We start from the raw sequence: 12,603 nt of genomic DNA, 5'->3' as shown, positions 1-12,603 counted from the left end.
CCTAGGTACCCACCGTCGTCACGCTCTACACCTAGATACCCACCGTCATCACGCTCTACACCTAGGTACCCACCGTCGTCACGCTCTACACCTAGGTACCCACCGTCCTCACGCTCTACACCTAGATACCCACCGTCATCACACTCTACACCTAGGTACCCACCGTCATCACACTCTGAGGAGGGACGGAGCTGGGGAGGGGGACAAGTAACCTGGAAAACCTGCACTGCCTTGGCAGCAGGTGGCTCCGTCCCAGATAGGCTCCCACCCACTCCCTGGTGTGGCTCCCGCCTGGGTGCAAGGAAGTGCTCTGGGGAGCCACGCTGAGCGGACAAAGCCCGGAACAGAGGCCCCATCCTGGGAGCCTCTGGGCAGCATGTGGCCACCCGCTCCCGCTCCCGGGCTCTGGCTGCGATAAGCTGGCAGGCAGCGAGCCTCGGGGGAGCCACCGTGTTCTCTGCCTGCCACCTGCTCTCCCCAGAGGGTGCCACCAATGGCAAAGCACCACCAAGTCCCAGCCCTGAAGTCACAGGCCAGGAGTACTGAAGATGGAGGGTGAGAGGCACAGAGTCACGGTGCCAGGCTGCAGGCTGTGGAGGAATCGGTGGGGGCCCCCACAGGGCATGGTGCTGTGATGTGCGTGGGCAGGACCGAGGCAACACCAGTGGTGTGTGGCTGGATTCTCAGGAGGCCGCCATGCACACATGCAGCCGCTCCAGGCCCCTGGGGGGTGTCCCGGGAAAGCCCAGCAGGAGAGGTGTGAGAGGGTTACCATGGTGACAGGAAGTCTGCTCCAGTGGCACCACTTTGGCCCACTTTAGAGGATCTCAAAGGATCCTGGTGTTACTGGTTGAGTTCCTTCCCGCTGTTGAGAAGATTGCAGTGAGCAAGCGAGCGGCTCTGTGATCTCAGGGAGGCCCCCAGGGAAGAGCATGTTTCTGCTGTCCGAGTGCTCGTAGCCTCCATCTCCATGTGACCGTGTGTGTGTGTGTGTGTGTGTGTGTCTGTGTGCGTTCTTTCAATCCGTGTGACGGCACTGGTGATGCAATGGTGTGTGAGTGAGTCAATCAGCGAATCCAGGAGCATGTGGTCAGTGTGGCCTATAGCAGATCCAGGGGCGTGATGGCGTCGGCCAGGGGTGTGTGGTGTTTCTGAGTGCTGGGTCCAGATGGCAGGGCTGGTGTGTTTGCACATTGGTACCAACAGTTGTAGAGCTGGGCCAGCTTTCACACCGCAGGGGTGTGAAGAACGTCTTTCTGGCTTAGGAGAGAGTCTCAGAAATCTACCTTCATCCCTCAGATCCTTCCCTCCCCGTCCCCTCAATGCAGGTAAGGTGGTACCAGCAAGGTAGGAAGAGTCACCAGCTGTGGCCACCCCAGGGCAGGAAGGGCAACAGGGGAATGCTCAGTCCAGAAGCCTCCTCTTGCACACACCTCCTTGCTTTGCCGTGGCCAGAGCTTAGGGAGATTCCCCCAGATGTTCCAAAGATGTACTGGCTCCAAGAGGAGCATCCGCAGGAGCCCCCAGCACGGCGGCTTCCAGGGAGCCTCGAAAGTGCAGGGAGAGAGCCTGCTGTGGCTTGTCTGCTGGAGGGCGGGGAGGAGAGTGGACTGGGGAGGCAGTGGCCAGCGCCGGGTCAAGGTGGAGGCTGTGGCAGAGCAAAGCCGCGTGCTCTCCCCGCCCTTCCTACCTGGCCAGGTGGGAGTGGGCGCTCAGGCCACAGAAGAGATCTGCTTCTGGTCCTCGTGCTCGCCCTCGGGGTCCCCCATCAGGGGCTGGCGCTTTTTGAGCTCCCGGTGGTACTTGGCCATGAGGGAGGCGTAGATGCAGCCATAGGCAGCGGCCACCACCATCATGATGCAGACGATGCCGCAGACGACCCCTGCGATGATCACCGTGCCCATGGCTCGCCTCACGCTCACCGGCCGGTGCCTCTGCTTCTGTGGGCAGGCTGTGCCGGGCTCCGGCTCTGGCTCAGCCCCGGGCTTGGGCTTAGCAGGCTCTGGACTGGCCTTGGTGCAGGGTGGCCCAGGAATATCCAGCCCAGCTGAGCTATTCTCGTCCTCCAGCTGGGAGCAGTAGTTGAACATCTCCATGGGGACCATCCGCATGTCCTTCCCCCTCAGCTCCTTGGGCAGGGTGCAGGCAAGCTGGTCCAGGCGCCCCCCTGCATGCAGGAGAGAGAAAGAGGGGCTGACCAGGCATCCAGAACTTGCACTCCCTCTCCCCATCCCCAGCTCCCCAAAACGGAAGCCCCAGAAGGTAGGTTTTATCAGCAATGTAGTCAATCCTGGAATCGCCATCTATAGAAGAGGAAGCGGAGGAGGGAAAACAGCATTGATTGAGCCAAGTCCACAGTGAATTACGTATATCGTGCCATTTCATCCTCACAGGAGCCATGTGAAATGGATATTGTCTTTATTCCCATTTTATAGAGAAGCTCGCAGCCACTTTGATCCGGCCTGTCCTCTCCGGGGCCAAACTGACCCACAGAGTAAGGCAGTGCTAACACCGGGAGGTGCCCAGGAAAGGGCTGGCATTGCAGAACGCTGAGTGTCCCTACCACACTGTCTGCCCCTGAATCTGCCTTCTGATCACCTGTCTGTGAGCCCAGGATACTGTTCTCAACACAGCATCTTATCCTTCTAGGGTTCTTACATCTCACTCAAAGGACAAAAGTCAAAACCGACTGCCTCTGCCACTGCCCCTCCATGCAAGACCTTTTGGTTGCTTAAGAATGGGTAGCTCCGTTTTTGGTGTAGGGAGGAAAAGAGTTGGCAGGAATGTTCTCCTTTTCCTCCTTAGGAGCAATCCAGTGGCCCCATCGGTGCCCCAACCACAGCCCTATGAGTACAAAGGCAACTGGAGGGGGAATCCTGGAGGCACATGAGGCCAAGGAAAGGAGGCTGGTGCTGATGAGGAGGTGTGGGTACATGGGCGCCCGGGCTCGCCAAGACGTCTTCGTGATGGTGGTGGAGCCTGGCTCAGACATGGGGAGACACAGATGCAGGACAGGGGTGGGGTGAGAGAGAGGGTGACTGAGGACAACAGTCCGCCTAGACGTCCCCTAGAAAGTGGAAGTTGGATTCTGGCCCTCTTTCAGCTTCCAGTGAAATCTAGATGCAGGCACTAGACCCCTGCTGAAGAGACGCGGGCTGCAGCCACTCCGCCACTGGCAGCTCCCTCTGCAGCCCGTCTGCCGCAAGTCTCCTCATACAGTAGGCATCAATCTTTCCCTGGGATGCCAATGGAAATATTCCAGGATTTTGTTTTTAAGAAATGCAAGGTTGAAAGCAATTCTGCTATTGAACAAGTCTGAAAAACGCATATTCTCATGGTATGCCTTTTTGTGCTGGGAATTCAGTTCCCGACGACCATAGCAGAGGAGGGTCTGAGGACACCTGGCCTAGTAGTTCCCCTATGCGGCTGACACCTGGGGGGCCTGCAGCAAACCTCACATCCCAGGAACATGTATCAGTACGGCCTGGGGATGCAGAGCTGGGTGCAGCCTCATTTCCCTGCTCAGAACACCCAAAGTTGAATCCTGGCTGTGTCATCTTGTGAAAATTATTTAGTTTATTTAATTACTTATGAGTTTTAGTTTTCTTAGCTGTAAAATAAGAAGGTCTATCTCAATTAGTTGCTGTAAGGATTGAAATCATGTACATGAAAAGATATTGGTAAACTGGAAACTCTACAAATAATAATCATTATTTCCCCTCTCCTGAAAATGGGAGAAATTATCATAGTGACTAACATTTTGTGGCACTTTATAGTATGTAAAACATTTTTAATTAACTAACACAGAAGAATTTCACGGAAATAATTGAAATCGTGGCTGGAGATGAAATGAAAGTGGTAAGACTTTAACAAAAAGCATTGGCATTATTTTCACTGCTTAAATATTGATTCATCAGCTCAGCAGACATTCATTGAGCATGTACTTTGTGCTGGGCACCAAATGGCGTTTCAAGTCCACTTAGTATTTGATTCTTACCAGGAAGCGAACAGATAAATGAACGTTTTATTGGGGACTCACTTTGTGCTGGGCACCTCACAAGCCACATGTCGTGCATTGCTGCATTTCATCCTTACAATCACCCTGTGAAATAGATATTGTTTCCTTCCCACTTTACAGTGCCACAGTGAGAGGGTAACCAGCTTTCTCAAGATCACACAGCTAGCAGGTGGCAGAGCCGAAATTCAAAGGCAGATCTGGCCCTTCTCACCACAGTCTTGCGCACCCTCCTTTCCCATGTCATGGGACCATATCATAGGTCATTACAGCACTTTCCCACATTAAAGAAAAGGGGACGGGAAGAAAGTAAAACCTAACTCATTTGACTTCTTAAAGTCTGGATGACAACACTTCTTGGGAGAGGAAGTTGGCACCGTCACCGAAAGGAAGCTGTGGTTTTACTGAGGATTCATTCTATTCCCCTCTTGTGTAAGGGTAGGTGTTTAAGAGATGGCTGTATTCTTCAGAAGAAGAGCTGTTTTTCTCCCTCCTTCTACCACACCGGGGAAGCCCACAGGCAAACCTGGTGGGATACAAAGTCCAGGTGTCTTTACTTCCCTTATGTAACCTACGAAAGGGAGATCCAGTTCTGTGAGTCCTCCTAGGAGAAAGCGGGGAGCTAGCTTGGGGAGGGGATGCAGAGCAGGGAGGGGAGGGTGGGGGTGGAGGGAGCAGCACCAGCCTCTCTCCCACTGGCAGGAAGGGTGATGGCTCATCTGAGGGGAGGCTTGTGACTTTTCTAGCCGAGCTGGCACAGAGGCAGGGTCGCCCCCTTCTTTGCCCTGGCCTGCTCTCTGAGTCAGCACCCAGCCGCCAGGGGGAAAGTGTGGGGCCAGAGGTGATTGTCCCGATCCCTGGGGCCCCAGCGGGGCCGGCTGTGCTCACCTCGGTAGGAGAACCACTCCATCCAGTGTTTGAACTCACGCAGGTTACAGTCACACTCCCAGGGGTTATCTCCCACCTGCAGCAGCTGCAGGTTCGCTAGAGGTTCAAATGTCAGCCGGTCCAGGTTCTGCAGACGGTTGGAGCGAAGCGAGAGGGAACGCAGAGCCAGGAGGCCGTCAAAAAGGCCAGGGGGCAGCTGGGCCAGGCCATTGATGGACAGGTCCAGGTGGCGGAGCAGCGGCGCGTGTCGCAGCAGGTCCCTGTCCAGGGTCCTGATGCTGTTATTGCGTAGCTGCAGCTCAGTCAGATTCGTCAGGTCCCCGAAAATGGAGTGGGGCAGCTGGTCCAGGAAGTTGTTGGACAGGTCCAGCCGCTGCAGGCTGGACAGGTTGGCGAAAGCCCAGCTTGGCAGGGCACTCAGCTTATTGTTCAAGAGCAAGAGGGTTCGGGTGGCCGCGGGCACATCTGGGGGCACCGTGGTGAGGCCTAGGCCACTGCAGTCCACCTCCAGGCTGCGGCTGTCACACTTGCAGGAGAAAGGGCAGGTGGGGAGGGCCTCCGCGGCATACAGGGCGATCCAGCAGGTGATCCCTTGATGGGAGGGACAGACGGGAGAAAGAAAGCAACAGGCCAGGTCACTACCTCCTGCTTCTCTTCCCTCCTTTCCAGCTCATATCATAACAAGCTCTTGGCTTTATCTCCTTTGGCACAAGCCACAATCAAGGCATAAACATTTATTAGCCACATAAAAGGATAACAAATCTAAAGCCACTTCCACACTAATGGACATCACACAGTGTCTGCAGGGCGCCCTGCCTTGCCACACATCTGGCAGAGCAATCACTTGAGTGGAGAATGACCCTGCAGACTCAGCCAGAGCCCAGAGGACAAGCCATGCTGGGGCACAGTGATAGGAAGCTCGCAGGGCCTCCCACAGACATCTCCTGGGGAGCTTGGGTCCTACGGACACCATGGATGTTGACACAATACAGGAGAAAAGGTTGTCAGAGAAACCTGCTCCCATGCCCTCTCCCAGTGTCACTGCTGGGACAAAGTCTCTCTTTCCCATGGAAAATGGCCAGGCTGCTGGCTCCTCCCCTCTGTGGCCCACCCCAACTCTGGAGCTGCCCTAAAGACAAGCTGTGTGTGGAAAGGCGAGCGCACGAAACAGCACTCCCAGCCCTGTCCTGCACAGCTTCCCGTGTACTGTTAGGTCTCCATGAACCCCACACCCAAGATGACGCCAGCAACTTGGCGTGAGGGTTTAGAGCCCAGGCTGTGCTCCACTGTGGGAGTGACAGGCTAAGATGCACAAACCCACTTCAACATTGACAAATCATAAGGCCCAGGACGCATTCCACATTGACTCCCACCCTAACACCATCCAGGCTCTCAGCCTGGGCTTCTGTTCCTACGGGCTACGGGGCAGCATTCCTGCACAATGGCCCGATTAACAGAATTCCTTTCCCGCTCCCATCTTTTGCCCAAGACTCTTCTTCTACGTAGCGAGCATGGGGTCCTGTGTGTAGGGCTGGGAGAAGTGACTCTCAGGGAACAATCTCATCAGAGCCGTGCCTTCCGTTGTGGAGCAGCCCTTTCCAACAGCGGCCTCAAGAACCCCTAAGTGTCCTCCTGAGGAGCAGGGAAGCCTGCTCGTCGTGAAAGGGAACTGGGAAGAGCTCAAAATAGTCCAGCCCACCAGGTCAGCCCAGCCAAGGTCAGTTCCGCACAGACTAGAGAAAAGACCCCAGCCAGAGAAGTAATGGAGAAGTTCAGACCCAGCTCACAGCCCATCGGTCCATCCCCGACCTGGGGCCTGGGGCCTGGGACCTGAGACCTGGTACATGGGACCTGAGACCTGGGACCTGGGGCCTGGGGCCTGGGACCTGGGACCTGAGACCTGGTACCTGAGATCTGGGGCCTGGCTGTCCCAGGCCGGGGTGGACCAATGGGCCGTGAGCTGGGTCTGAACAGCCTTAAGTCTTGTCCAACAGGGGTCTGGGTGTCTGGTGTCCCAAAGGGTGGAGCTTGAAGGAAGAGGATGAGACTCTCCCCGTCTCCTGCCTGGAGGATCGATGACAGCTGAGAGCTGACACGTGGCTAGATCTGGCCTAGGCCTCCCTGCAGCCTAACAGCGAGCCCCCCTGTTCTTGGTGAGAAGTGAGCACAGGCACAGCCATGGAAGCCACTGGAGACCCTTTTTCTGGTCATCTTGGGTTACCTCATGTCACCGCTCACCTCTCACCCCTCTGAGCCTATCTGCTATCAGATCAGCCAGCCCCACACCACCACACCAAGCCGTCTGAGTATCAGCATTCTTCAGACTTGACTTTCCCCAGGGAAAAAAAAAAAATCCAATCCATTCAACTTCCCTCTCAAAAAGATCTGCATCGCCAGAAGCCACTCGCCCCTCCCAGGGAAGGGCCTGACAGGCCGAGAGCCACGGCAGAAGAGCACCTCCCTGCCTCCCCACCGCCCTGGAGACCAGGGTGGCACAAAAGCTCCAGTGACAAGAAAACATAATCCCGTATTGCGAGGTGCTGAATGATTCTAGAATGAGGTTGAAAGGAGATCTGAGTCACTCGGGGGCCAGCCTCTCTCGCACGGTGAATAATTCAGGCTGCCCGTGTGGTGGGGCCCTGGATCACAGGGCTGGCCACAGCGGGAAGTCGGGCGGAATGCCGCCCCCATCCCGCGGGACCTTTTCCTCCCTGCCACTGTGTAGCCTTGGGCAGACCGGCCCTTGTTGACCTTGTCCCTTTGCCACATATAAAGAGAATTCTCAGGGCTCCTTTCACCCTGACAGCTGCCTGGCGTTGCCTTCATTCACACTTCCTCCCCTTTTTGGTAAATGGAGGGCTTGGTCTGCCTATATGCAGGAGGGGTTGGACCCACTCCCCAAAGTCTCTTCCAGCACCGCCTCCCAAGAGCCCACCAGGTCCTCTACTGAGAGTTGGGAAAGCGGAGGCATAAGGAGCGTAAGAGACATCTCCAAGCTGACCCAGCTCCCGGCCGAGGCCAGCCAACAGGGCAGTTCCCCATGGGAGCAAAAGGGCTCGCCACAGTCTGTGAAACACAGGCTGACAAACTCAGACCGACAAGCTCAGGCACCAGTGAGGCTGTTTAAGACTCAGCAGGCCTGCATTCCAGCAGAGCTCTTCTCTTATCGGGGACCCCAGCAAGGTCACAGAGACTTACCTGGGGGAGGTAGAACAACTGTCGAGGCCTCCAACTCCAGGTCTAACCACTCAGCACTCAGCGGTGACTCTGACTGGTAGGGATGCTGTCACCAGGCTTGACCCTGGCTTCCCAGAACATAGCCTCGGGTATCCCAGGAAGATCTGGCCTCGGCCTCCCTGCAGCCTGAGTGTTGCTAAGGCCCCATATGGTGCTACCTAAAGTCACCTCGGCACCCCCACCCCACCCGCACCCTCCTCCGGGGCCAGGGGTGTACTCACAGGAGACCTGCCTCCACTGCAGGGCCAGCCTGCCCCTCTGCTCAGGGCTGCTGCCCGGCGCCAGCATGGTGAGGCCCACGGCTCTCTGGGCCCTGTCGCTCTGGGGAGAGAGGAGCCCCTGGGTGCACCGCCCGTCAGTCCTGAGGGAGGGAGGAGCACTGAGCGCAGGCCGGCGCAGGAGCCCCGTTCCAGCCCAGGGGTTAGGGAGAGGGCCCAGGTGTCTCTTTACACTCCTCATGCCCTCTCCTGTTCCTCTCAGTTATGATTCCCTGGGTGGGGGGAGAAGAGGAGCCGGGAAGCCTTCAACCCCCTGGGGTGGGGGGAACAGGCTTCGGCTTGCCAGGAGCCCGAGGGTCAGGCACAGCGCTGCAGGGCTGGGGGCGCACCCGAGTGCCCACCCAGCCTCCTCTGCCTTCTTGTTGATCACTCAAATGTTTTCATGACAACCTGGTCTCCCATCTGGGCATTCCTTGAGTTATAGGTGGAGAAACTGAGTTGTCTCTGCAAGGTGAGCAGAGTAGGGTCACAGGCCACAGCTGTCACCTGTCCCTGGAGGCTCCCCTCACCTGGGTCCCAGTTTCTCCAGCCCCACCACAGCTCACCATGGCCCCAGGGAGGCAGGGGCCAGGCCCTTGGCAGCTGCAGTCGCGTACGGTGTGAGCCACTGGACGGCCTGCCGCTTCCCCCTGCACCACCGCCGCCCGCGCAGAGGTGAACAGCAGCGCTCTGTCTTCCGCCAGCCGGGCTATAATAAGACTCATCAGCTCAGGGGTTCATGCTGCGGCAGCTGCTAGGAAGAGACGGGGACACAGAGGAGAGGTGAGATCTCAGAGCAGGGGCGCTGAGGCAGCCGGGGTGCAGGAGCAGGCTTCCTTCTGAGGGGACAAGGGGGCACTTACCCTTTCTAGGGTCTGCCCCCCAGTGTCTCCCAACTGGGACACAGGACGTGTGCTGGGGTCTCCACTTCCTTCCAGATGGGAGGCCCAGGCTGCCAGCCCATCAGAGACGGGGACAGGGGACTGGCATGTGTTTACCTGCTGCAGCTGGCAGGGGCGGGGACGGCTGGGGAAGGAGGGAGTATGCCCGCACCCCTCTCCTTCGCCCTCCACGGGCTCCCTGCGTCAGCCCACAGCTCCAGGCGGCTCCAGCCTCTGACCTTTCTTGGTTGCCAGATTTGTGCCTGGGTGACTCCGGGTTGCGGCCTGCCTCTCCCTGCCCCATGGGCCTATGTAGTTCTGGGAGCCCAGGAGACAATGTCAGAGTGAAAAAGACAGGCCCCGAGGTAGATGGAGTTGCCAGGAAGCGTCAGTGCTGAGCCCAGAATCTCTGCCTGTTTGTGCAGGTTTCCACTCGGGCGTTAGGGTCCTGCTGCGAACCCTGTTGCCCCCGTCTTCTCCCCTCGGCCCCCTCAGCCCCTCCTTCCTTGGGTGCTCCTCAGGCAGCCACAGCAGTGCCCAGTTAGAACAGGACAGTCGGCTCTGACCCCGGCAAGGGCAGCCTGCTGAGGGGCGGAGCGCTGCCCTCTCGGCTGCCTTTCCACCCCTCCCCCACACAGTAAGGGTGCCAGTCCGCCCAGGGCCCCGCAGGCGCTGGCAGGGGGGTCACAAGACTGGGCCCAAGTGTGGGATTGCAGGCAGCCCGGGACCCCCCACCATGCAGCCTTCAGGAGGACAAACGTCCCTGGCATGAGGGGTGGAGGAGGCCCTGAGGGTGGCGATGTCATGGTTCTCTAACCACTGTCTCAAGGCCAGGCCCAAGTGGGCTCCTGGTGCCAGTTGGCAGGGGTGGGGGCTCTGGGTTCAAATCTCTGGCCAGTTCTTTAAACAAACTGCTCAAACCCTCTGGGCCTCAGCTTCTTTATGCCTAGAAATGGTGACCGCAATACCTGCTTGGTGGAATTTCTATGAGGATCAGTCTAGTGAAGGGAAGAGAGTTGACACACTCAGTGCACATCACCATGGAAATCCAGGCAGAGGCTCCTGCTCCAAGCTTGGACTTGAGCCCAAGACGGGCATGAGGGAGCAGCGGTTCCTCCCTCGGGGGAGAGGGTGTCAGCAGCAGGTCGGTGTGGCGGCTTTCTTTCCCCATCCCACCAACCTCACATGTGAGGTTATTTCTCCTTCCTGAGCACCGCGGGCCTGTGGAGTCTGTGTATTTCTGCCCCACACCTATGGCCCTCGCAGACCTGCCTTGCAGCGTCCACGCTGTCTGTCCCTCGAGCCCTGACCTTCAGCACAATCTCTCTTACTCAATCAAGAATGCCCATATCAAGAGCTCACAGTCCACGGCCACCCAAGGCATAGATGACGATCCCTTGCCCCAGGTCACACGGTAAATAAGGGACTGGATTGCAGGTTTCGGAGCCAGGCTGCCCATCACTCCCTGGCGACTGTCACCGGGCAGTGGCCCTTTCAGGGAGATACTTATGTGTGCACAGAGCAGGGCACACACACAGGCCTCCCAGACATGTGCTTGGAGCTCTGTACACAGCACGGGATGCACACACACCCACAGAGAGCTGTGCAGCTAGGCGTGTGCTAACATACATGGGCCCACATGCCTGCACACACGCACACGCACCTTGATGGCAGCACTCCAGCACTTCTCAAATGCCAACACTCAGGCAACCGAATGAGATGCCTCTAAGTTCCCAAGTGCCCCCAGCAGCCGTATGTGTAAGCCACCTCCAGCTTGGAGCTAAGGTCTAGAGAGAACCTCTGCAGGGCAGTCCCTAACCCATGAGATACTTCCTATGCTCAGGGGCCACGTTGAGGCTGGAGGCCCCATCCAGGCATCTGCTCCCACTCCTCCCGGCTTGCTGCAGGCAGATAGATAGTGGAGAAGCCCTCCCACCCTAGCTCAGGCCAGTTTCCACCTAAGGCTTCTGCCTCCCCTGGGTAGGCTCCTGTTTTGCCTCCCACCCCACCCTTTCCCGTCCCTCAGTGTCTCCCACACTGTGAGCCCAGGGGTTAACCAGCAAACAGGCTGGCGAAGGTGGCCTCTTGTGCAGGTCTGGAGGTCCCATCTCCAGCCTCGAATGGGATGTCACCTGCACAAGCCAGGCAAGTCCCCACAGTGCAGACACACAGGTGTTGTCTTGCAAGGTGGCAGGACACTGTTGACCCTGGTATTGTCTAGAGAAATGTGATGCAAACAGGGCCCGCAGGTCCATGCGGATATGCCCCTTGCCGTCTGAGCAGCAAATCCTGCTTTCCTGGGTTCTTGGGCTTCCTCCTGGACACCAGGACCTTCCCAAGAGCGAGAAAAGCAGCGCAGCTCGCAGAGGACACCAGTCATACGCGTGTGGCGTCACAAAAGGACTCCTAGGGGGAGGTGGGGCTGCAGCCAGCACTCCCTAGTTCCTGAGCCTCTGTCTACCAACACCTCCATCTAAAGGGCCCCTTCCCACCCCCAGAAGAGTGGAGCCTCCTTAAGGAAAGGGGGTGACCTACATTGGGAAGCTGGGAGAGCAGCTGCCGTGGCAGGCGCTGACAGCTGCTGAAATAAATTCACAGTCTGGGAGGGAAGTCCCTACCCAGCGTGCAGCATGGCGGACAGCGAGATCTCCGGTCTCCAAGTCCCATGGCCTCATCCACTCTGGATGCTGGGCCTGCTCCTGACCCAGTCCTAGAGACAGGGAGACCAAAGATGAGGGGCTAGGCCTCCACGGAAGCCCTGGCCTCGCTTCCAGAGAGCCAGGATGGGAGAATGAGGCTGAAGAGCTCAACGCAGTCCAATGAGGAACTCTGGAGGGCCAGAAACACGGGGCTTTGAGTGTAGCCCATTGCAACTCAAAGTGCGGTCCATGGATCAGCAGCATTGGTCTAGCTCGGGAGCCTTGTAAGAAGGCAGGCTCAGGTCCCACCCAGAATGACCGAGTCAGAATCTGCATTTTAACAAGATCCCCAGGTGATTTTCATGCATATTCAAGTTTTATGCTACTAGGCCGGGCACCTCTCAGCAGGGCAAATGGCCACCGAGGAGACCATGCTGGCCTGTCCCTGAGCCTCCAGGACCCACTGAGAGGTTAACTGGGATCTGGGGAGAAAAAATTACCACAGTCGCAAACCTGTGTAGTTTTCTTAATCCTTGTAACAGCTCCCTGGGGTTCGTGTTCTTGTTACTATCATTTTGCAGATGTAGGAAACTGAGGCAACAGAAATTAATTAACTCGCCTAAAGTTAGGCAAATGGAATTATATGGCTCTGAACCCGAGCTCTCTGGCTCCCAACTCAGTTGTCT

General features: G+C 57.3%; 2 protein-coding genes across 2 annotated transcripts in view; one reads left to right on the top strand and one right to left on the bottom strand.

The window, feature by feature from the left end:
* The window catches only part of LRTM2 (leucine rich repeats and transmembrane domains 2), a 9,501-nt gene extending 1,029 nt beyond the window's left edge, over positions 1–8,472 (bottom strand). The window contains exons 1-3 of the mRNA XM_023183004.2: positions 8,362–8,472; positions 4,904–5,494; positions 152–2,167 (exon numbers count right to left, since the gene is read on the bottom strand). Of these exons, the coding sequence (XP_023038772.2) occupies positions 1,713–2,167; positions 4,904–5,494; positions 8,362–8,428 (1,113 nt within the window). The 5' untranslated portion in view covers positions 8,429–8,472 and the 3' untranslated portion in view covers positions 152–1,712. The remainder of the gene's footprint in view (positions 1–151; positions 2,168–4,903; positions 5,495–8,361) is intronic.
* Positions 1–12,603, top strand: part of CACNA2D4 (calcium voltage-gated channel auxiliary subunit alpha2delta 4) — a 126,874-nt gene that overhangs the window by 84,725 nt on the left and 29,546 nt on the right. The gene's annotated exons all lie outside the window — the stretch shown is intronic.

This window comes from Piliocolobus tephrosceles, chromosome 10, assembly GCF_002776525.5.
Source record: "Piliocolobus tephrosceles isolate RC106 chromosome 10, ASM277652v3, whole genome shotgun sequence".
NCBI lineage: Eukaryota > Metazoa > Chordata > Mammalia > Primates > Cercopithecidae > Piliocolobus > Piliocolobus tephrosceles.
The sequence above is the reverse complement of the archived record's forward strand: the minus strand, read 5'-3'. Positions and strand labels throughout refer to the sequence as shown.